This window comes from Dasypus novemcinctus, chromosome 9 (assembly GCF_030445035.2).
Source record: "Dasypus novemcinctus isolate mDasNov1 chromosome 9, mDasNov1.1.hap2, whole genome shotgun sequence".
Classification (NCBI taxonomy): Eukaryota; Metazoa; Chordata; class Mammalia; order Cingulata; family Dasypodidae; genus Dasypus; species Dasypus novemcinctus.
The window spans coordinates 62,880,463-62,905,364 of record NC_080681.1 but is presented as its reverse complement, the minus strand read 5'-3'; the positions used below and the strand labels follow the sequence as shown (position 1 = coordinate 62,905,364).

Here is a 24,902-nt window from a genome sequence, read left to right as displayed (position 1 = left end):
TCCATATCTTCGTAATATCCTTAATCTCTTTAGCCATCTCATTGAATTTATTAAGAGATTTGTCAGAATATCTATGATTAGTTGTCTCAACTCCTTTATGTCATCTGAAGGCTTATCTTGTTCTTTTAACTGGGCCATAGCTTCCTGTTTCTTGGTGTGGACTGTAATTTTTTGTTAGTATCTTCACCTCTTGCTTACTAGAGTATTTACTCTGGGTGCAGTTTTACTCTAGTTTAGGGCTTCCTGCCCTTTCTCCCTTGCTGGTTTTGCAGTAGGAGCCAAGGATATAGGTGGTGCTATAAACTGTGGAGCTCAAGCTGCCCTCACTGCCCGAGGGACCATTGAAGCTCCTCCAAACTTTCTCCTTTGCCAGGAGTAGGGACAGAGTCAAAACTGTGTGGAATAATTCAAGTCATGCGGGCCTAGACCATAGTTGCTCAGAGATACTGATGAAGCTTCATGTCTCTTTCTCCCCTGCCTGGAGCAGGGATGGACCTGCAGGTGTGGGCAGCAATCTATGCAGTGCAGGTCCATGTTGACCACAGTTGCCTCAGTAGACTTCTGATTATTCAGTCTGTGTCAGCCAAAGGTACCTATAGTTACCTGGATAGGCTGGTGCAAGGACCGCCAGCCTCCTCCCTGCCAGAGGTAAGGCTGAAGCCTAGGCTATTGCTGCAGGCTGATCTGGGTGAAAGAAATGGATTCTTACTGTCACTGTGATTTTCAGTCAGCCCAGCTTCCCCTCATACTGGGGGTGGAGTCAAAATGGCAGCTACCAGCCTCCTCCTGACTTGAATAGGTTCGAACTTTAGCTGTTCTTAGGGTTATACTTTAGCCAGCCATTTTTACTAATCAGTAGCTGAAATCGGTGGCCAACCATCTCCTTCTCTCCTGTTTTTGGGAAATGGAGCCTCCAATTCCAGTCATAGAATAGCTTCTGGGGTGGCTTGCACTGCCAAAGCAGAATAATCACTGGCCTCCACAGCTTGACTGATAATTTCCCAGAGAAGATGGCACAAGTCCCCGCAGTTTCCTCCCTGCCAGAGGTGGAGCTGGGGCCTAGTCTAGAGCTGCAATCTAATCTGTATGGAGTGAAGCCAGTCCCCACCATCACTGTGATTATCAGTCTTCCCTGCTTCCCCTCATGCCAGGCACAGAGTTAATATGGCAGCTACCAGCCTCTTTCTGACTTGTACAGTTCCAAACTTTAGCTGTTCTTAGGATTATACTTTAGCCTGCTGAATTTACTCATCAATAGGTGAATTTGGTGTCCAACCGTCTCTTCCTCCCCCATTTTTGGGAAGTGGAGCTTTCAATTCCAGCCATGGAACAGCTCCCAAGGTGGCTTGTGCCTCCAGTGGAGAAGGGGCACCAGCCTCTCTGGTGTGGAGTGCAGATAGGCAGTCTCCTCCCATTCCTTCAAGGATCTTGCAAGATGCTCTTCTGGTATTCTGGAGCCCCCCAAAATTTGCTTCACTTAGCTCCAGATAGGTCTGGGTGTTTACTAATTGCCCTGTAGCAGGAACTGACTCTAGAAGCAACTTGCTCCACCGCCATCTTGCTGGTTGTCCTCTGGTGCATATTTTATTAGTTAGAATAGACCAACTACTATGATACATTGAATCAAAATATTAGAGCTCAAAGGTTATTACTTGCTGAAATAATAGTCCTGGTGAATGATCAGAGTGGAACAGCTTTGTTTCATGCCATTATCCAGGAATCCAGGTTCCTTCCATTGCATATATCCAACCATATTTAGGCTTCACCAAGGTGAGAGGAGTGGGAATATTTATGGACCAGTCTTAAAAGTGATACACATCACTGCTACGTACATATAATTGGCTAGAACTCTGTCACATGTAACTGCAAAGGATGCTAGGAAATGTAGTCTAGTTGTGTGCCTAAAAGAAAGAGAAAAAATCTGGGTGGGGAGCTAAAAATCTCTGCAGTAGACAGACAGGCAGGCAGACAGACAGACAGATAGAGATATGCAGTGATAGGCAGATAGATTGATTAAACTGACAAATTGAAAGAGTTTGATAAATTGATACATACAGATTGATAGAGCAAGATAGTTAGCTATATTTGTAGCTACACTACATAAATTCAAAGTATACGTGATTTTTTTCTGGAAAAAAATTATGACTTTCATAATAAGAACTATGTTATTACTTTAGAACCCAGTGGAGGAAAGTGAGGCTTTCATTTTATTTTAAACTTCTCTGAACTATTCTCATTTCCTAACCTCATACATATATTCTTTTCTCATTCCCTTCCCCTATCAACAAATGGCAATAGGATTTACATAAGTGAAGGGACGAGGAACTGTTTTTCTTCTTTTTTTCTCTATGTGCTTAAATGATATATATGTGTATGTGTACATATTTGCATATGTGCATATACATATAATCATATATTTTTTCAGTATATGTTTATTAGTTATTACATGTAATATATATAATTATAAACATACACTGAAAAATATATACTTTTTTCCCCAGCAACATGGCAATCTATATCATGGAAAGAAAAGTGCCGTGCCTAATGATATACATTCAAACAAGGCTGTTTACTGCATTTTGTATTGTAATGACAAATATTGGAAATAGCTTGAATATATTCTAATGGAGATCTAAAAAAATTGTGGCAATACATACTATAAAATAGTAGTTCTCAAGCTTTTTGAACTCAGCATTCCTTTATACTCTTATAAACAATTAAGAACTTCAAAGAACTTTTGTTTGTATGGGCCAAACTTATCAATAGTTGTCGTATTAGAATTTAAAAACAAGTTTTAAAAATATTTATTAATTCATTAAAAATAATAATAAACCCAAAGAATGTTAAAACAAATATTTTGTGGAAAACTTCTATATTTCAGAAAGCAATAAACATTTTGTCAGAAGAGTGGCACTGTTTTACATTTTTGCAGGTTCCTGGTGACTGGATTAATAAATTTGGCTCAATTCTCACATCAGCTTCTGCATTCAGTCTGTTGCTATATGTTATGTTGGTTGAGGTTTATGAAGAAAATCCAGTGTCACATATACAGTTAATTGGAAAAAGGAAGAATATTTTAATAGCTTTTTCAGAAATTTTGAATATTCTTTTTTTATACTACACCAAAATTCTACAAGGGATTGTTTATTAAAGTTATTTGCAACATAGATTCTGAAACCATATCAATGTACCTTTTGTACTTTGGAAAGTAAAATCTTTATCTTGCAATTTGAGTTGATCTTTTACTTGTTTATCATTTTTAACTACCATATAGTGATCATTTGGAATATATCAGTTCATTGAGTTATGCAGATCTTCCAAATATTGACACATTTCATTACACAATTTCAAAATATCATGTTTATCAATAGCACCACGAATGGTCATGGTTGCAGATTAAGGTTTTCAAAAATTGCTTGAAAGCTAGAATTTTCATTGGCATCAAGTGCTGTGAGTTATTTTCCTTGAAATAATAGGCTCACTTCTTTTTCAAATTTTATTTCATTTAATTTCAAATACCCAAATCTGAATAAGCAGTTAGTTTGTCTTTCAAAAAACAAACAAAAAACAGTGCTTCATAAAAAAAGCAGCTCAGTTTAAACTCACAACTCAGTCACACTAGTGCTTTTCCTTATGTATGCTGTAGAAGTGATTTGCCATTTTATCACCCAGAATATTGAAAGATACATACTCAAATATAATTAATTTTCCTCTCATCAAAGGCATTCTTAAATGAACTTGACCTTTTTTAATCTGGAAGTGCCTGATGGTAAAGAACACATTTATACTTAGTAATAGTTTTGTGAGATTGCCTTGATTGACACTAAGTTACTTTATCCATCATTGCCTTTGAACCATCAGTACAAATTCAAACATAGGGAAAAAAGCAAATAATGTTGTGGTATTACTATGGAAATAGATTTGCCCTCTCCAACTTCCTGAAAGGACTTGGGCAGGGGTCTGTGGGCCACACTTTGAGAACCAAAGCTGTAGCATGTTACAAAAGTATTAAAATAGTATGAATAAGATTGATATCTATTGAACTAGAGGGATGTTACAAAGTTACTGTGAACTGAGAAATACTGGGTAATGTTTATCTATGATATCATTCTGCAAAGAATAAACCACAAAAGAAACCATATATGTGAACATGGAGAAAGGAGAAATGTATAGAATGCTATATATCATGTCGTTAACAAAGGTTACATCAAAGCAGGAGGAAATTTTGGCTTTTTATTTATAATTCCTTGGACTTTTTTTTTCATTTATTGAAATAAATGTATTACTTTCCTAAAGATTATAATTAATGAGTAAAATAAAGATTTCAGAAGCATAATTATATACCTAGAACCCTGGTGAGCTAGACTGAAGAATTACATCTGAGGAATGGGTTTGTCCCTTCTAAGAGCTAGGTTAGGATGGTAAATCAATTTCTTTGTGGACTTTTGATTTCAGAGAAGCAGAGAACCTCAGGGCTGGAATAAATCTTAAAGACATCCCATTCTTAAATCTCATCCCATCCAAGGCTAAAGAAAACTTGCCCACTTTTTCTACCCAGCCTCTGCTCAAGAGAGGTCCCACTTCCTCAAACATTCTTGAGGAGCTTTTTTCCCCCTTGCATGGATGCTTAGAAAATACCTAGCAATTATTTGATTCATTCTATTTCCATGTGAAATTTTGAGTTAGTGTGACAAGACAGTAATCCAGAATTTCTGTCCAATATCCTACGCAAAAATATTTTGGTAATATATAAAGGAAACTGCAAGCAATCCTACCAAATAGTTTAAAATATTAAGGAAACTAATCACTTTTCCAGTTTTGGTACTAGTCCCCATTAACACTGTCAGCTTCTTCACCCTGCCCGTTCAGGGGATAGTCATGCCTACTGGAGAAAAACTCTGAAACGCAATCCTATATAGCCTGAATTTGGATCCAGTAACATCATCTACTTGGCTGTGTGATTTAGGACATGTTTATTTAATTCCACTAAGCCTCAGTTTTCACATCTGCAAAATAGTGGTAAAAATAACACCCCATCCTCATGTGTTTCCTGCAACAAATTTATTTGGTCAAATGTTTAAATGTCATGCTTAATGCCTTGGAACAATGTAAGTGCCCCATATGAATTAAATGGATTTCAAATATAGACTATAGTATTAAGGAGAACGGCACTTCAGATGAAATCTATTTCCATTGTAATACCACAAGATTCTGATCATTGGTACAATCCACTGAGCTGGCTGTGTTAGAAATGAAAACATCATTTTGTGATATCTTTACTTTGTCTTTTTATCTGTAAAGACATCCAGTTTCATCACAATGACTTGACACTCTGGGTTTTAATTTCACAGCCTTGTGAATGGTGATGGAATGTCCTTTTATCTCAGCAATGGGTAGGCCAAACCAAGGCCACTGAGACTATGGGAAGTGGCTTATTACTCAAAAAGGATTGGTTTTCTGAGTTTCTGCTGTTGATGGGACCTAATTGAAACATACATGCCCCATCTGTTCTCAAATAGAATGTTGAAGGGTTACATGATATTGCAAAACATTTATCCAGCACTTTGAGGCCCTTTGAGAAAAGCACTTTGTTTTAATTTTTACACTTGATCATGAATTAGTGTTTCAATTTTTTCTGTAATAATATACAGTAACCCAAAAATTAAGAATGGATAGTTATTTCAGGATGATGATATAGCAATTGATTTGGAGGTCTTTAATACTATTTTTAGGTTTTTCTCCCATTAGCATTTTTCTGTTTACTTTTTAAAAGTTATTTATAATTTCTTTTAAAAAGCAGAGAATCACAGTGAGCTTGCATTATGACATTTTTATTGCAGTTTTGTGCAAATCTTGGCTAATAGTTTGAAATCCACAGCATTACAATTTGAGAACAGTACATTCACCCAGCCAAAGGTAGAAAAAAGACTTCATTGTTTTCGCTATTCATTCACAACTTTTAGAAAAGAAAAATTGCCTATCCAAAAGCCACCATTTTAATGTCACAATGTAAGTGTTGTACCAGACAGTAAAACACTGTTACACATGTGCTAAACTCTGCCACCTAGCAGATATTTGCTTTTTTTTTTTAACAAAAAGAACTCAAATCAGACACAGTACAGCCATCAATGCAGCAGACAGAACGGATGTTTCGTCTTGACATCACCAAATGCTTCTTAGGTTCCCACAGCTCTTCCATGGGCAGCTGTCCACCCTGAAGAAGTTCCTCCACTGAGGAATCCAACTTTGGAATGTTTTGAGCTGTAATTTCCTCAGACACTTCACGTTCATTTGGTAGCTGGAAGTAGTTTCCTCTCTCACCTTTATGGAACAGAAGAAAAATAAGACTTCTTTAGAGGGTCCTAACAAAGAAGGCAGTACAAGTTCTACTCTTTGGAAAAAGAACTGGATTTCTTAAAGGAAACTGAATCCTACACATACTTTTTAAAAAATGTTAGTCTGGTTTCAGAGAGACTAGACATTTTGTGGAGGGCTCAGCCATCTCCACTTTTCCTCATTTTACAGATGAGGAAATTTGAGTGCAGAGAGGAAGACTGATATGCCCAGTGTCATGGAGCTAATTAGTAGCCAAGTAAGGGCTTGAATTCCATTGTACTGGCTACCGGTGACCAGTGACTTCCAAACGTATTAATTACATGCTTTAGACAAAAACCATATGCCTTGCAAATGTGATTAGTAAGGAAGAAAATGGAGCTTTAAAACTCTGTATCTGGAAATAAAAAGTGGGTCATGCTCTAGCTTTATTAGAATGCTGTTCCCAAAGTGCACATATAAGCCTGTCTTATTTAATTCAGTTCAGACTTACTTATCAGCAACTTAAAAATCATTTGTGACAACAACACAGGCAAACACCAAGAAAAATTAGATGAATGAATACTAATTGGTAAACCAGTAACTGATCAGATAAAATAACTCTACCTCACACCTTAATACAAGATTAACCAAAAGAATTCCAGCCAAACTTCCAAGTTACTTGAATTTAAAAATAAAATAAATGTAGTGAAATCAGTTCCCTCACTATATCTGAAACACATTAGGTTCACATCCCCACCGGCAAAATTCTGATCAGACAATTCCTACTGCTAGAATTCCTACTCTATTTCACTCCCACTCCTATAATTCCTCAAATTCTACACAACCACCTCTACGATGATATTGTTTACTACACAGTCCTAGGTCTTCTCTTCTCTACTGAGAAGCAGTGTGGAATTAAGTGAAAGACTCGGCTCTTGAAAACAGACAGACCTGATTCAGTTCTTAGCCACCCTGCTGAAGAGCTGGGTGAACAGTGTTCTCCTCGGTAAAAAAAAAAAAAAATTTCATAGGATTCTGACCAAAAGATTGAATGAAATATTGCATATGAAACTGCACTTGAAACTGCTTGGCACTTATTAAGCACTCAATAACTATAGATTTCACCCTCCCACCCTTATTTAGCACCTGCAGGAATTCTATCTTATTTTATTCTATAATTATCCATGTGTGAAAATCTTGCTTCTCCAGTATGCCCCTTGAAATCAACATGCCACTTGCAATCACATGCTTCTTTCTAGCACCTGACATAGATGCTAGACTTATCACGTGACTTCAAGTTGGTAAGTAAAGAAAACGAGGTCCTTCTTTTTCGAAAGTTACTAAAACAAGCCTGGGAAAAAAAATAGTAAGAGAGATGTGAGTTAATGTTACCTTGCTGAACTAGAGCGTTTCCTTCCAGCTGCCTTCTCCACCTGGACCCACCACAGATGGAGACAACCGCTCTTATGAGGTTTCTCCCGCAGAGCTTCACAGGCTCCTCGCTCCTCACTTCTAAGATAAGTAGGACAGAGAATAGAAATAAGGTGAAGAGTGAGCCCTTCATTTTGCTGAGTATTGAATGAGAATCTGATATGGTGAGTATTGCCAAACCAAATTCTGAAATCAAGCCACACTCTTGTACAATTTATACTAACTTTCCTAACATTTTATTGGCCAGAATCTCACTTTAACAATATTTGTTAAGCAGCTCCATGACACTGTGAAGTTTTGATAATGTGATTTTATGATTATGACTAGTTATTCAGTCACTTCTAAATACCATGTCTCACCATTATTTGCTCATCCAGGAGACTATAAACAGAATGAGGTCTTGGAAGGCAGAATAGCATCATGGAAAACGTATGGGCTTTGGAGATAGTCACGTGTGCACTCCAGTCTCAGCTTTGCCTCTTAAGTGCATGACATAGGGTAAGCTTTAAACTAATTCTCAATAATCATAGCCATAGAATAGAAAAACATAGCTCATAGGGTTTTGAGGGTATTGAAAGCAACACGTTATATCAAAGCAATAGGAAGTCACCCTATTCACTGATCAGGTTCACTGACCCAGGGTTTGGATCCTGACATCCCACTTACCTGATCTAGAGCTTGAGCAAGTTATGCAACTTTCCCAACTGTCCTTCTCTGTAAATTGTGCTGATAATAGTAACCATTCTATGGAACTGATAAAATCATGTTTGTCCTTTTTTTTAGAAATGAACTCCCCATCCCCCTGGTGGGCACTCACATGGGCACTCGGCTCACCATGCGGGCACTGGCTCACCACGCAGGCACACTTTCTCTTCTTCTTTATCACCAGGAGGCCCCAGGGATTGAACCTGCATCCTCCCACATGGGAGGCAGAGGCCTTATCCCTTGAGCCACATCTGCTTCCCCATGTATGTCTTTCTTGGCACAATAAGTAGTCAATAATTGTTGGCTGCCTTCTTCCTTCACCATTGGGACAGAATAGAAGACTTTTTTTTTCAGAATTCAGGAAAATTTCTCTGAGTAGGCTCTTTCTGGTTATCCTTTTACCTTATGACTTTTGTCTCTATTAGCACACATTTTTATAATTAAAAAATCTCATGATCTGGCCTCTGTGTACTTCTTCAGGCCCAGCTGTTTAAAATACCCTTGAACTCTAAATGTTCCAGCTATACTATAAGACATATAGTTTTTTGAAATTCCATATTTCCTCTCTCTCAGGCCTTTGCACATGCTATTTGCTTCATCTGAAACTCCTTTTGCCCCTCTTTTTAAAATCTTATTAACTTCTACTCTACAAATATCTATTGAATGGATATTGAAATAACATTTATCTAGATAACTTTTTGCATAATTTTGTGGATAAAGCTTTCTTACCACTCATTTTATCGATGTTTTTATTTTTAAATTTTCAATCCTTTTTTCACTCTTTTTAAATGTTTTACTTTTGTAAGTAACATCTCTCAGGAATTTCTTTTTTAATGATACCTGGAATTCTTTGTCAGGGCCAATACTAGGGTTCTCAAGGAAAATGATGGTAATTGATTCATTTTTATCCTCATTAAACAAGATCTCATCACCTGCGAATATTTAGAGCTGATGTAATCTCATTTACTTCTGATTTTTGAATATTAATTATTTCTTCTCAATCTGTTTCCTCTACCTCTTCTTTCCTAATCCTGTAATTTACATAGTTTATTGCCCAGCTTTGACTTTTGCATGTCTTTATTCCTCGTATTCTTCATTTCTTTATACATTTTGTGATCATTCTTCCATTTAATCTGTTTATAATTTGAGGTTTAGAAATAACCATTTTTATTTCCACCACCACCCTCCCCCCGTTTAATTTCAAATTCAGGAATCACACTTTTTTCACAAATTCAATATATTTTTAATTTATAAATACCCTATACCCACCAAGTAAAATCTATCCTTCCCCTCTACCCTATACTCTGGCACCTCTAATCTCAGTGAATTTACTATTTTTATTTTTCATTTTATTTTTAAGATTTATTCATTTGTTTTCCCCCCTTCCCCTCCTCCTGCCCCACTATTTTTGTTGTCTGTGTTGTCTTCTTTCCTCATTTTCTCTCCTCTAGGATTCACCAGGATTTGATCCTGGAGACCTCTGACAATTGTGCTACCTCACTTCCTGGTTTCTGTTGTGCTTCACCTTGACTCTCCCCTAGTCTCTCTTCTGATGAGTCATCATCTTACTGCATGACTCACTTGCATGGGGCACTGGCTCACCAAGAGGGCACTTGCCCAGGCAGTCATGCAGGTACTGTCTCACCACACAGGCACTCACACAGGCAATGGCTTGCTGCACAGGCACTGGCTTGTTGCGCGGGCATGCTTTCTCTTCTTTTTCACCATGAGGCCCCAGGGATCAAACCAAGGTCCTCCTATCTGGTAGACAGAAGCTTTATCACTTGAGCCACACCTGCTTCCCTTTACTATTTTTAGATATCTCATATATGTGACTTCATATAATATTTGTCCTTATATACCTTGTTTATTTCACTTAGCATGTTTTCAGGATTCATCCATTGTCGCAGCATGCCTCAGAACTTCATTCTTTCATATGGACAAATTTAGTGATTTTTAAAAGCACTATCAGTAAGAATTAAAATGAACAGCTAAATAATAGTTTAGGTATTTCAGAAAATAATTGGTTTCTACAATTTCATTTTTTATGGAAAGAGCAGCTATTTTCTTTTAATTTTTTTATTTGGGTCTTATAAAAATTTATAAAGAATAATTGAATTTTGTGTAATAATTTGGAAAAGTCATTAAATTTATTATCAGTGAGTTCTGAAATAAGACCCCTAAAATATTCTGGACCCTCTGTTCTTCCTGGTATTGTAGTACCATGTCTTCTTTTTAATAGCTGACTTATTCAAAGAAAATACAAGTACATTTTTCATGAGTTGCTCCGGATACTACATAAATACCTTGTCAATTTAGAAAAAGTAGTGCTCATTTTATAAGATTTATTACTGTGTTTTTTATATGTTCCAACTAAATGGACATGTTCTGCTTTCTATTCAACCCAGGAATTACTTTAATGTAAGCTGTCATCCCTTTAGTTTTATCACCAACTGAGTATGCCAAACTAAGGAAATGAAGGCTAATGGCCTAGTAAATGTTCTATGGATCTGAGGGTGGATTTGAACATTGTACAAAATCCTGAACAAACAAATCACAAAGCCCAAATGTGTAAAGGAACAAATGAGGTCATCAGCACAGTCTGTGCCTCCTGCAGAAGGAAAGTGGAGCCTTGGCAAGGGCCCAGCCAGTCATAAAGGGTAAAGAGGTTCTCAGACCAGGAAGTAGGGATGTGGCTCTGGGATCATGAGAGTTACCATTTTTGAGAACCTACTGAATGCCAGGCATTTTGCCAGGTCCTTTACATAGGAGATAAATTGTGCCCCCAAATGGCCGATGGGAACACAATCTCAAAAAAGAGCACCAAAACTCACCAGAAGAATTGATTTTATATTGTTATTGAACAAAGCTATGATCTATGTTTAGCAACATAGATGATTTTATGTTCTATGTACTTTCCACAGTTAAGACAAAATGTTTTACCCTCTTTGATGTTAAGATATTTTGTTCGGATATTGAGGAATCACATTTAAAAGATTAGCCTATATTGTGACATAGCAAGCATGAAGCTATCATTTCTCCATCAACTCGATAAATCATTCATTCAACTAATATTTGGCGAGTTCCTACTCTGTGGCAGATACTGTTCTAGGTGCTGGAGATTCAGTGATGAGCAAAACACGCTAGTTTGAGGAGCTTATAGTTTAATGGTGGAGGTAGACATTAAGCAAATGATCAAATAGTTAGCATGGTAGGTACACTCTTAGTTCAGAAACTCAAGTATCCGTGAAATATAACTATATTGTCTATAATGCCATTAATTTCTCACTCCAAAACTCTATTTCTTGCAACTAGCAAACCAAACACAAAAAAAGTTAATGTCTGTCTTTCTCAGGGATGATTTCCTTCCCCTTCCCCAGGTTTATGGCATATTTCTAGCATCTTACTCTTTGCCAAGACTATCAAAGAGTTGCTGCCTGCTGAACCATTCATCATCCTTGTCTGCTGGCTTCTTCAGTTCTGGTGGTTCTTTGCTGCTCTTTCACAAAGCTTGTTGTGTGGGGAAGTTTTTTCAAAACTGACTGTGGTCTTTCCTAGGTCTTACTATTTCCTGGACAAAGCTGTTTATTTATTTTTTAATATATTTTTAATATATTTTAAATTTATTTTTAAAAGAACATAGATTACATAAAATGTTACATAAAAATATATAGGGGATTCCCATATGCCCCACTCCCCACACCTCCCACTTTTCCCACATTAACAACTTCTTTCATTAGTGTGGTACATTCATTGCAATTGATCAACACATTTGGAACATAGCCACACAGCACAGATTATAGTTTACTTTGTAGTTTACTCTCTCTCCCACTTCATTCAGTAGGTTATGGCAGGATATATAATGTCCTGTATCTGTCTTTGCAATGTCATTCAGGACAATTACAAGTCCCAAAAATGCCCCCACATTACACTCCTTTTCCCTCTCCTTGCTTCAGAAACTCCAGTAGCCACTGTCTCCACATCAATGATATAATTTCTTCCATTGCTAGAATCACAATTAAGTCCATAGTAGAATATCAGTAAGTCTACTCTAATCCATATTTTATTCCCCAATCCTGAGGTTTCTGGGATGGTGATACTCGCTCCACCTCTAACTGAGAGGGGGCTTTGATCCTACATGGCTGATGGATGGGGACACTCTTGCTTGCAACTGTAGACTCTCTCAGATCCTTGGTGTGGTGGTTGTCCATCCTCACCTCCTTGTTATTTATCCTGGGTGAATCCAATGAACTGGAGAGTAGATGTTGCAATACTGCTGAGGCTCAGGGCCTAGATGACATATGGACAACCCAGAGCTTCAAGTCTCTTGGACATAGACCTACCAACTCCAGCTCAAACTCTAGGGACAATGCTGTTTAGAAGCAGGACATGGGTCTTCTCTGTGCTATAGATCCACATGCCTTCCTCTTTTACTCATCCTACTACCACTTTCCATTTCTGAAGAAACTTCACTTTCCCTTCATATTTCTCTAAGTCACTGTCTATGCCTCAAATACCTTTCCCTAGATTCTATGCTTTTATAAAGCAAAAATGGGCTTCTTTGATTTACTGTCATGCTCCAATCCTCCCTGAACTTAATATGCACAGAGATACCAGTATTAGTCTGGTAAGGCAATGAAGCAAAATTAGAGATTTAAAAAATCTCTAAATATTATTTTTCTACAATACTTTCTAAAATAGTGCTGTGCAGGAAATCCATGGTAGTTCGAGAATGTTTAACAAGAAGACCAAATTTAGTCTGAGCACAGAAAGGGCTCTCCTGAGAATGTGAGTTATGAACTGAGATCTGGAGGGTGAGTAGAGAGTTGACATATTAGAATGTAACATTTAAAAGAAAATAAAGAAGAAAAAAAAAGCGGGGGGGGTGGAAATGAGGAGTGAGAAGAACATTCTCAGCAGAAGGGACGCATGTGGGAAGGCCTGGTGGGAGAAAGAAGAATAAAAACTAAATTTACAAGAATGATCTTTTATTTCATAACCATCCTCTTTTTCATTACCCAGAGGAAGAATGAATGATAGATGTCATCTATCTGGGAACAATTCATGAGAGGAATAGCAATCCTTAGGGTAATGAGTTTCGTTAGACTCAAGAAGTTAGTGCTAAGGCAGGAGCTTCATATGTTCATCCATTTGTTCAGTACCACTTCTAATCTGTCCATGATGGAATTTCCATCCATTCATTCATCTCTCCTTTCAACAACCATATATTGATTGTCTACCATGTAATGGGCCCTGTGCTAGGTGATAGGCAAACAATGCATAGTCTCTGCATTGACTAGTGTTATAAATCTGGTGAGGAAGACAATAAAAAGATAATTACAATATAGTTTAAAAAGCAATATCAAAGTGGATGCTGTAGTATGCTATAGAACGGCACATGGAATGACATCTACCCTGGGTTGGCCAGGAAAAAGAAATTGACATCTGTGTTAAGACCAAGAAGTTATCCAGGCAAAGAGGGAAGAATGACAGTTACAGGCCAAAGTCTACTGAGGGTGAGCCTGATGTGTTTGGAGCACTGAAAGAAATTCAGTCTGATGTATTATAGAGGAAACATGATGGTGAAGAGACGAAGCTAGGGACATAAGGTGGCACCAGTCATGAAGGGGCTTGCAGATCATGTGAAGGATGATTTTTAAACAAAGTAGTGACAAGGCAAGGCTGTATTCTTATTTTGGAAAGATCACTCTAGCTGCTGTGGTGAGGATAGTTGGAGAAGAGACAAGCCAAGAGGCTGGGGGATCAACTGGCAGCTATGGCTGCCCCTTTTAAGAGGTGATGGTAGCCTTGGAGGGATTCCTAAACCAACCCTTTTCCAGAGAGCCCTCTTTTGAAGAACCAGGCTATTAATGTGATTAGTACTTATAGGGGGTTCCCTGGAGTTCTCAGGCACTGTTGCAATAGGATGTTATGAGTTCTGGTACCTGTGGAAATCCTGCTCATCTTTCACAGTCTCTGTTTGGATGACTCTTCCCTAGTCCCAAAAGACTGCATTGAGTGTCCTTCCTAAGTGTTTCCAGAGGTTTCTATTTTTCTCTTAACATAGCTCTTAATCTATTGAAATTACCTGTTTACTTACACATCTCTTAAGGATGGGGCTGTGTCTCATATACCTTTTAATCTCCAGCATTTAGCACAAAGCCTGGCATGAAATTTAGCACATAGTAGGAACTCAGTGAATATAAGCAACCCAGTATAGGATTGAGGCTTTTATTTAATGTCACCATTAGTGATCTGGATTAGGGTGAATCCAGGCAGAGCAATTAGAGGAAAGAAGACATACAACATGAAACGTTTGGGGTACAACACTTGTCCTCATGATGAGCTCCAGTCATCAGCTTTCTAATATCCTCAGTGAGACCTGGCCACACATTAAGATTCTGAATATATGACCCTTGAAGATCACATTGAGATTTAGATAGAAGGTGAGGTTAACAGGTAGAAAGGGAGATGGATTTTAGTTTGGTTCAAGTGGCAAGTGTTAAACAATATTGTGATGAGTTGAGAAAATTTTATCTCCTTAAGAAATGAAATTTTGTGAAATAGCAATACTTAAATACCTGCAATCTTCACTGTATAAATAGTTACATTATTTGCTGAAAATACCCAAATTCAGGAAATCTGGTTGGAATTTAACAGTATGATTTTTATTGTAAATTAAAATAGTTGCCTGCAAAAGCTTGACACTAAACAGCCAAAACTTGAGGTTCTTCAGATTTGTGACCAGGGAAAATGAACCTATTAGTCTCCACTTTTGATGAATGCCCATAAAGGCCCAATATCAATAATAAATGATAGTGTATTTTTAAATTCCTCTAGGGAGGGTCACAATGAAACTGCTTAGAATAGAGAAAATCTCTCAAACAGACCACCCAAGCAGTCTGTAGAAATGTCTTGGCTGATCCTTACAGTGTGTTCTTAAATTTTTCATTAGCTACCAGTATTTAAAAGTTTATAATTTTCTGTGGTTTTTTTTTCTTGAAAAATCACAGTAATTGGCCCTCATGATAAAAATATGCTTAAGTTGAGTACCAGCAGGCACTTTTGGATACAACATGTATATTCTACCTTTCCACAATACTGACATGGCCCATTGTGAGGATTTAAACCAATGTACCTTGGAGAAGGATGATATTCTTGACACCAAGAAAGGGAGTAGAGAGTAAGGAAGTAAGAATATGTTTTAAGTCAAGATAGTTTTCCAGATGTAATTGTTCACTAAGTAATTGGAGACAGAAGACTAAGATTCAGAGGAGAGGGTAAAATAGAATTTGTAAAAGAGAATTAAAAATTTGGGATTATCAAATAAAGGCAACAGTTGAAAATAGAAAATGAGTTAACCCTTGAAGCTGCTTCTTGACTGAATTAACCCTACACATCTTGGAAAACAATAGGGTTTCTGAGCTTTGAGAGAGATCCTAGCCATTTTGGGGAGGAGAAAACAGTATTTCTAGAACTTAGAGTCAGACTCTTGGACCAAATGCTTATCCAGTTTTGTACTAATTAATTCTACATAAATACCGCTACTGCTTATTACTATTAGCTTGTCATAGTCATCACGTCCAAAATCCAAAGCAAAATATAGTTCCACCAATATCTTGAGATGCCCATTTCCTCTGTATGGCCTTTCCTAAGGGCTCAGCCTTTGTAGTTCATGCTTGCCACTTAATAGCTGTAACATATGTACACTAAAGGGCCATTCAGCACCATTACACCTTCTATTTTTATGTTTTTTTGTGTACGTGCACTTCTACCCCAGTTTGTAAGTTCAAGCACAGGCACTATCTTTAGCTTTTGTTAGTATACTTACCACAATGCCTTATATATAGGGGTGCCAAAAAAAAAATTGATAAAAGGAATAAAAATGATACTTTGTTTAGTGCTTACTATCTACAAGACACTGTTCTAAGAACTTTTCTTTACATTTAAATATGTAGTGATATAAAATTGTATCTATAGCTCAAGTATGGATATAGGAAAGAGACTTTTGCTTGAGGACAGAGACCTTGTCCTAAATATCTGTGATCTGTCATATCATCTGAAAAAAAGACTCAACATTTAGTGACATGGCATGTGTGTAAATACCTGGCATACTGCTTAACTCACTGTAGCTAATATTTACAGAATAATTTATAACAAATTTTTCTCCCTTTGCTTTGAAATCCTCCAAAGTCAGATACTACAGGAGTCTCATCCTTGCTATGGGATACAGCCTGATTTATAGTCCCTTTGCCTTTTTACAAAGTGTTTTCTAAAACTTATGGATAAAAATCTTAATTATAGAAAATTAAGACACCAAATTGTTTTGGTGTCTCAAGTTCTCAGCAAACTGTATAGGGCACTAGCCATTTAATGTACTCAATAGTAGGAAGTGTATAAGAACTAACTGTTCAAAGCATTGGGCTTGAGCTCAAGCTTGGCCGGTTACCAACTATATGGTCTTACGCAAGTTATATCACCTTTTTAGGCCTTAATTATAAAATTATCTGGAAAATAGAGATAGGATAATATTATATAGGATTGTTGTGAGGATACACTGGGAGACATAAAAGTGTTTTGCAAACTGTAAGGAACTTAACATGTTCATTATTATTAGGATGTTGATAACTAAATCTATTCATTATAGTATTATAGTACGAGTCAATATTTTTTTCGCAAGATGAGATAAAGTGGCAAATACTAAGTGTTCTACTTTTGTCTTATAATTGTATGTAACTACATAAAGGTGAACCAAATGAACACACTAAATATGATGCACAATTATGTAGTAATGAATATAATCTTCTCTCCCTACCACAGCTGGAAAACAGCTAACAGTTTACTATCAGACAACAGTAAAGTAAGGTCTATATGACTGAAGTCTTGAATATCTAGCACAAAATAGGAGACTAAAATTAGCTCAGTCACTAGTTTCTCTTTAAGCCCTTAATTGGCACATTGGGAATTTTTGTTTTTGTATAAATGGTAAAATAAGATAGCTAACAGTTGAGCAAAATTCGAATTCAATTCTTTAAAAGTTTATGGTGAATAAGTAAGTAATAGTCCAAAGACCAGCTTAGAAAGCAAGTATATTAGTTCCTTCTAAAAATCCAAGGTAAATTATCTTAAAGTAAAAATTTTGGAGCTAATCTAATAGTATGGGACAGTCTAATAGTATGTCTGCAAGATCAGGGATGAGAAGGGTAGAATGGAAATAGGTTCAGTATTTTAGGATCAGTTATCCAAAATCTAAGAAGAGCTTTATTTCTTATTTAGGCTTCATGAACAAAGGGGGGAAAATATGTGAAAACATTTTAAATATCAAGAATACATAATAAAAAAGAAACATTTTTTCAATTAAATCAAGTTTTTATTTTGTTATACTATGGACATTCCAACCTTTCAGAGAGACAAAGAGAATAATCATAATGCCTTATACAATAGAACATGTGTAATTCTGATAACCTAACATAAGCTTTCAGTTCAATTAAAAATTATCTTGCTTTTGTTTAAAGGATGGCTCCAAAGAATGGAGATTATAAAACAAGGATGCTTATAAAAGGTGGTTCCTACTGTTGCACTATTCCATTCTCAATCAAATGCTCTATTCTATCTTTTCCACTTAGAATGCTTTACAGAACATGCTATAATGTCCTATCACTTCATTTAACAAACCCAGGTCTTTTTTAAACAAACATAATGGAATAGACAGCATTCTGTAATTAGAGATGGCACTGCCTCCACACCTGTTTTCACAAACTTGCTCTAGAACCCTTCATAAAATAACACCTGATGTGATCTATAGATCAAGGACTTTTTATTTTCTCTTTACATCACTTAAGTCTGGACTTAAACTCTAGAACAGATTCTGGGCATTAGGAGGAGGACACGCTTATGTACACCAGACTAACTCTTTACGATGCAATTCTGACATTTGCTGCCACGTCTTTTGTTTTTCAGATAGTTTAACCAAGTTCTATAACCTCAGGTCTCAGGTCTAAGAATATAAAATTCTGATTCACAGTTGGGTATGCGCATCTAATATTTTCAGCATCCTAACAACTGCATAATTTACAAACCCTGGAAAACAGCTTGGAAAGCAGAAGATTTTAAAGCCTATGGAACTTTGCCTTATACAGATTTCAGTTTAAGTAATATTAATAATTTGCTTCTAATGTAATAATAATTTTTTACCCTATTTAGACATTTTACAAGTAGATATATTGGAATATATTCATGAAGTGGAGTTTGAATATCTTTAGAAAAATTAAGAAAACTCTAACAAAAATATTACAATTGGCTTAGATTACAAACTAATCATACATCTCTAAAATCAAAGATCATTCAGTTTACAAAGGATATAAATGGAATTATACTTCAAATATTGCTTTCTAAAACTAAAATTCCAGCTTACAACATATAATACAGATGCTACTGGATATTTAACACTGTTCCTTTTTCTTTAAAGAAGAACAACAAAAAAGGATATTAGTAATGGTGGATTATCCTGGTTGGTTTGACTTGGGTCCAAGCAAAGTACATATTATATTTCCCTGAAAAGAAAATATAGTTACACAATTACAATGCAATAAAATATAAATTAAGAGATAAAGCCGTCTTATAAAATGCCATTTAAAAAATGTAAGTTAGTGATATACATATAAAGGACACCTAGTAAGTCTGAAGAAGGAAAAGAAACCAAAATAAGTTTCAACAGTAATGACTACTACCCTAGAATAAATGTTTTTTTTTTCCCTACACAAGGCTCTTAAAAATAGACAATTTTAATAAAGTTTGATAAATAACTTTATACAGATTAAGGGGAAGTTGTCTTTTGACCATTTTAGCAGCTACTATTTAACCTGAATGCTTAAACCTCAGTGTTCTCATCTGTAAAATAACTGTTAAACTTCATAACATTGCAAGCTTTTTCCTGTTTGTTAGTGCTTGATTTAGAGGCAACTTCTCAATATCTGCATGCTTTCTTAAATTTTCATTTCATGATAATATTTGTACTAAAAGTAGCTAAAGGATCACATATAAAAAGATGAAAACCAAAGATGGGAGGTGAGTTTTTAAGAAATGCAGTAAAGTGAAAAGATGGGATTGGACTCAGATATGACCTTTCTACACAAGCCTCTTCTATCACTTTTACTGGACCTGTGGTTGGCGCTGGGGTTGGTGTATAGTCAGGAGACCTGAATCTCTGGACTGTCCATGTGACAGCCAGGCCCTGAGCCTCAGCAGACTTGTTACTCCTACATTTTGGTTTATTGGACTTACACCAGCCAGCTAACAGGGAGGTGAAGAAGGTCAACCACCACACCAGGGAGCCAAGAGTACCTACAAGCAGGAGAATTGCATCCATCATCCATGTGGAATCTAAGCCCTCTCTCGATATAGAGGTGGAGTGGACATAACCAGCCCAGGGTCCACAGGATGGAGGAATAAAGTATGGATTAGAGTGGACTTACTGATATTCTACTATGGAACTATTGTGATTAGTAATGGAAGAAATTGTAGCAGTGATGTGGAGAAAGTGGCCATGGTAGTTGCTGAAGGTAGGATGACGGAAGAAGAGATATGATGTAGGGGCATTTTCAGGACTTGGAGTTGTCCTAGGTGGTACTGCAGGGACAGATGTTGGACATTGTATGTCCTACCATGGCCCACTGGGTGGACTGGGGGAGAGTGTAAACTACAATGTAAACCATTATCCATGTGGTGCAGCAGTGCTCCAAAATGTATTCACCAAATGCAATGAATGTGCCACGATGACGAAAGAGGTTGTTAATGTGGGAGGAGTGGGGTGGGGGGGTGCGGAGTATATGGGGACCTCTTATATTTTTTGAATGTAACATTTTTTAAAAATAGAGGAAAAAAAGATGGGGATTGGAAGAAGACTAGGTTTTTTCCATCTTACATGTGATCTTTAGAAAATCACTGATCCTCTTTGAGTCTTAGTGTCCTCAAATGTATAACTGGAGTATTAACATTCATTTCTAAAGGTCGGTATAAGAGTTGAATGAGTTAATGCCTGTGAAAGTGTGTTATTACCCTAAAGAGTTATAAATATCTTGGATAATATTACATACATGAGATTCAATATTTTAGCTTATTCTGCCTCTGGCACTTCCCCATCCTTCAAGACTTGACACAGCAAATCAGTTGCCAAATCCTGTCCTTTCTAACTTTAATACATTTCTCAAACTCATCTCTTTGGAGATCTCTCACTTGGACAGATACAATAGATCACTATTGTAATCTGCTTATCGCTGTATCTTTAGTGCCTAAGACAGTCCCTGGCACATAGTGTGTATTCAGTAAATATTTATTGAATGAATGAATACATAGTCTATTTTTTCTGCCTTTAGTGTCTCACAGCATTAATTTATCTCTTATATTACAGATTTATGTTTCTAAAACCCCATTTTGAACACTTCACTTATTTTTCTATTTTTATTTTAATTTGGGAAAAATGTAAACACAGAGAAAAATATGGCAAACACTTGAATAGTAAAATATAATAGTAAAAAATAGTATTTGGAAGTAATTCTCTACAGGATGTCTTCCAGAAAAGGAGTTGCTTCCTGCAATGCTACATTGAAATCATATTCTGCCAAGTGCTTAAAGCATAATTCTGCTCAGTGCAAGACTTAACCCTCCACCCCCAGCAACCAAATGGCATCATGTCAGGAGAGTAGCTGATGCTTTCTTAGCTTGAATATTAATGTGGTGGTAAATTCTATAGCTAGCTACCTACATCAAAAAGTTACAATTGCAAGGCTTGGATATCAGTCCCTTCCTTGTTCATGCCAGGCATCAGGTTGGTGTTACCCCTAACAGTGAGCACTGAGGTGATAGGACAGGCCTGAAGCCAACATTCTGCCATGTCACATTGCAATAGTATTTAGGTCCTTGATCACATCAGGGCGGGTCTGAAGTCCACGTAAAAGCTATATAGCCCATGAATTGAAGTCCTTCTGCCAGATTGCTGAGCACTACCACAGAGGGTGATGGACAATGCAGAAGGGAGGGGGTTTGTGTTCATACATCTACTACTGATCCTGTCCCCAGAGGTTTTGCCAATGAGTGCTGCTCTAGCATACCTGGTGTGTGTGTGGTCTAGTACTTTGCCTTTGTTTATAAAACACATCCAAAAATATCATCTCAGCATTGCATATTTCTTTTAAAAAGAAACAACAAAACCTCACTGATATGAAACTTCACTGATAACATTAAATTTTCCTTCATACCCTTCCTCAATTCTGTTCTTCCATTATCACTCACTTGCCAGAGGCAGTCTTTATCATTTGGTATGCATCTTCCCAGTAGAATAAAACCATAAGCTTTCCAAAAATTTTATTCACTCTTGGAAAAATTAATGGAGATATTATAGGTCATAATGTTACTTGATATCTTGATAGGAAATAATCATTTTGACAATAATTACTTTGAGACTTCATTTTATTATAGTGACTATAATCTCAGAAAAGCTAAGGAAAAGGTATATCAGTTCAGCTTATGTTTGGTCATAAGAAATAAAAAACATGATTAATAGTTTTTTAAAAAATCTCCTAAAAATATAACCTTTAGCCTTTAAAATATAATGAACAAAAAGCATGTAAAACATATTTGTATTATCAAACTGTGTTTATGGAATATATTTGTTAAAATAAATTGAATTTTGTTCACCATCCTTGAAATCATTACACACACACATTTGCCAAAAATTTTCAGACTCTGAGCTTAGATTTTTCTCTGTAGAGAACACTGCTCAAAATAAAAGATATCTCTACCTGATTCAAATCCAAACACAAAATGAGCACTTTCTTTCACATACCAGTCTATATATTATACTTTTACTAAATATAAATGTGTCCACCAAGAACAGTTTTGATATTTTTGTTTAAATAATAGTTACATAAATTGTAGCCTATTGCACTTACTGTCCTACAATTTGCTTTTCACTCAATACTGTTTTTTTAGATTTATTCAGTATTTGTCATATTGACACAATTAAAATATTTATCATTTAAATTTCTGTATTGTAGTCCTTCACGTGAATATGCCATATTTTCTTTTATTTGTCCAGTCCCTTGCTGATGATCATTTAGGTTATTTCCAGTTTATCAATATAGAAACAAAGCTGCTATGAACATGTCTTTCAGACCACTAGTAAGCTAAATAAAGTCCTAGAAAATACACAGATTCCAACCTGATATACTTTAAACATGTGTTAGGGTTGTTGCTCTACCAAATAGGAAGACTATAGAATAATTTCGAATGTAATGTGCTCAATGAATTTGTTAGAAATTGAAAATATTGTTTTATAACATGAAATGAAATAAACCAACTAAAATTGCTATGTAAAAAGAAAAATGCCTTTTTTTAAAGATTTATTTTCATTTATTTCTCTCCCCTTCCACTTACGTGTTTAGATGAGCCACTTTTTTTTTTTAAGGATCTTAATGCATACAGTTGTCATTAACAATTCTTTCCCAAAATTGTTCTGTTTCTTCCATGTACTGCAAGTATTTATCATGACTCCCCTCACCTCTTCTTGCCACTCTAATTCCACATCTGGTTTACAAGCCCACTCACAATTCTACCATAACTTGCTTTTCTCCCCTCTTCTTCCCCAGAATACTGCAGCAGTTCTGAGTTTCATTTGTCCCTGGTCCCTGTTCTCTGAATATGCCTTAAATGTTCTTTCCATGTGTTGCCTATAAAATTGTCCCTTCCTTCAAATACCAAACTAGTATTTTCCACCTTCTCAAGTGCCCCCTCCTCACAGAGAATGTCCCTTCTCCATCTCCAAGATTTTAATGGCATTCTAAAATAGTTTTCTAGATCTCTTTGGTGTGCTATCATATTCTCTCATGCAAAGTCAGTATTCTTGCCCATAACCTATTAACTCGGTTAAATTATGAGCATTGTGGGCTCATTCTGGGCACGAAAGTCAGTGGGCTCAGCAAGTAAGACATGTTCTCTTCTCAAAAGACACATCTTTCTGGGATTAGGAAAGCAAAGCAGGCTAGAAAGAATCAAACGTTAGTAGGAGCATGTAGACAGAAATACAAAAGTCTGTATAAAACTTTTGTCTCACTTTAAAAAGATCTTCTACAGAGGGATATAACAAATCAGTTTATCTTGGGTGACTTTCTATTATATCCTTTGTATTTTAATTACAGAAGCAACATATGACTATATGCCTACTCTAAAAACAAATCCAAACAGTATAGCATTACACCAAATAAAATGCAAAAGACCCCCTTCATGTACCACCCCAACTTCATCCCCACCTTCATCCATTCTCCTTCACAGAGGTGACCACTGCTAAGAGTTTGAAACATTCTTATATACTTTTTAATATGGATTTTCATTTTGTGTGTTTCTTAAGAAAAATAAAATCATACTTTATATAGTATTCTGTAATTAACTTTGTTCTGTTAAGAATATATTTGTCTAGCTTTCTAAAATGGAATGTACTCGATGCAACACCTGCATAAACAGTCCAAAGTTGGATGCATACCACTTAAGTTAACCATTAGCTTATTGATGGATATAAGTTATTACTGAAACAATCCTACAGTGGATAAAGATACATGAATTAGCAGCTGAATTTTTTTAAAAGATTTATTTATTTTATTTATTTATTTATTTTATTTATTTATTTCCACCCCACCCCCACCCCCGCCCCAGTTGTCTGTTCTCTGTGTCCATTTGCTGCATGTTGTTCTTTTTGTCCCCTTCCACTGTTGTCAGCGGCACGGGAATCTGTTTCTTTTTGTTGCATCATCTTGCTGTGTCAGCTCTCCGTATGGGCGGTGCCATTCCTGGGCAGGCTGCACTTTCTCTCATGCTGGGCATGCACTCCTTGCGCTTGGAGCTCCCCTACGCGGGGGACACCCCTGCGTGGCAGGGCACTCCTTGTGCGCATCAGCACTGCACATGGGCCAGCTCCACACAGGTCAAGGAGGCCTGGGGTTTGAACCGTGGACCTCCCATGTGGTAGACGGACGCCCTATCCACTGGGCCAAGTTCACTTCCCAAGAAAAATGCCTTTTTGAAAAATAATTCCTTTATGTATTATAGACAATTTGGAAAAAAAATAAGTAAAAATAAAACCTAAAGAAATAGTTCACATCCCTAAGAAATAATACTTTTAACATATTGATTGTTATATAGTTACTCAACAAACATTTATTGAAAAGCTACTACAAGCCAGGCATTGTACTACCATGGAGATACAGCCCAGAACAAAAGAGACTAAAATAACTGCTCTTGTGGAGTTAGGAGCTCACCTGTTAGTTGTGGGAGATAGGCAATTAAATAAATAAAGTAGAAGATATATTTGGAAGTGTTAAGTGTTGTTAAGAAAAATAAGTCATGGAAAAGGAATTGGGAATATAGAAAAGAGTAGAGGTTGCAATTTTTAAAAATAGGTG

The 24,902-nt window shown here is 36.4% G+C and overlaps 2 protein-coding genes across 5 annotated transcripts in view; both read right to left on the bottom strand.

Annotated features, from left to right (window-relative positions):
- Positions 1–5,982: 5,982 nt before the first annotated feature.
- Positions 5,983–9,172, bottom strand: INSL5 (insulin like 5). Its single transcript, XM_004483679.3, has 2 exons — positions 7,708–9,172; positions 5,983–6,321 (listed from the first exon to the last, which is right to left on the bottom strand). Exons 1-2 carry the CDS (start codon positions 7,877–7,879, stop codon positions 6,089–6,091), a joined length of 405 nt encoding a protein of 134 aa, XP_004483736.1. The 5' UTR covers positions 7,880–9,172; the 3' UTR covers positions 5,983–6,088.
- An 8,627-nt stretch (positions 9,173–17,799) lies between these two features.
- DNAI4 (dynein axonemal intermediate chain 4) overlaps positions 17,800–24,902 on the bottom strand; it is a 172,707-nt gene continuing 165,604 nt past the window's right edge. For all 4 annotated transcript variants that reach the window (XM_058303377.2, XM_058303376.2, XM_058303379.2 and 1 more), the window contains one exon: positions 17,800–19,004. In XM_058303377.2, coding sequence (XP_058159360.1) covers positions 18,954–19,004 — 51 coding nt within the window. In that variant the 3' untranslated portion in view covers positions 17,800–18,953. The remainder of the gene's footprint in view (positions 19,005–24,902) is intronic.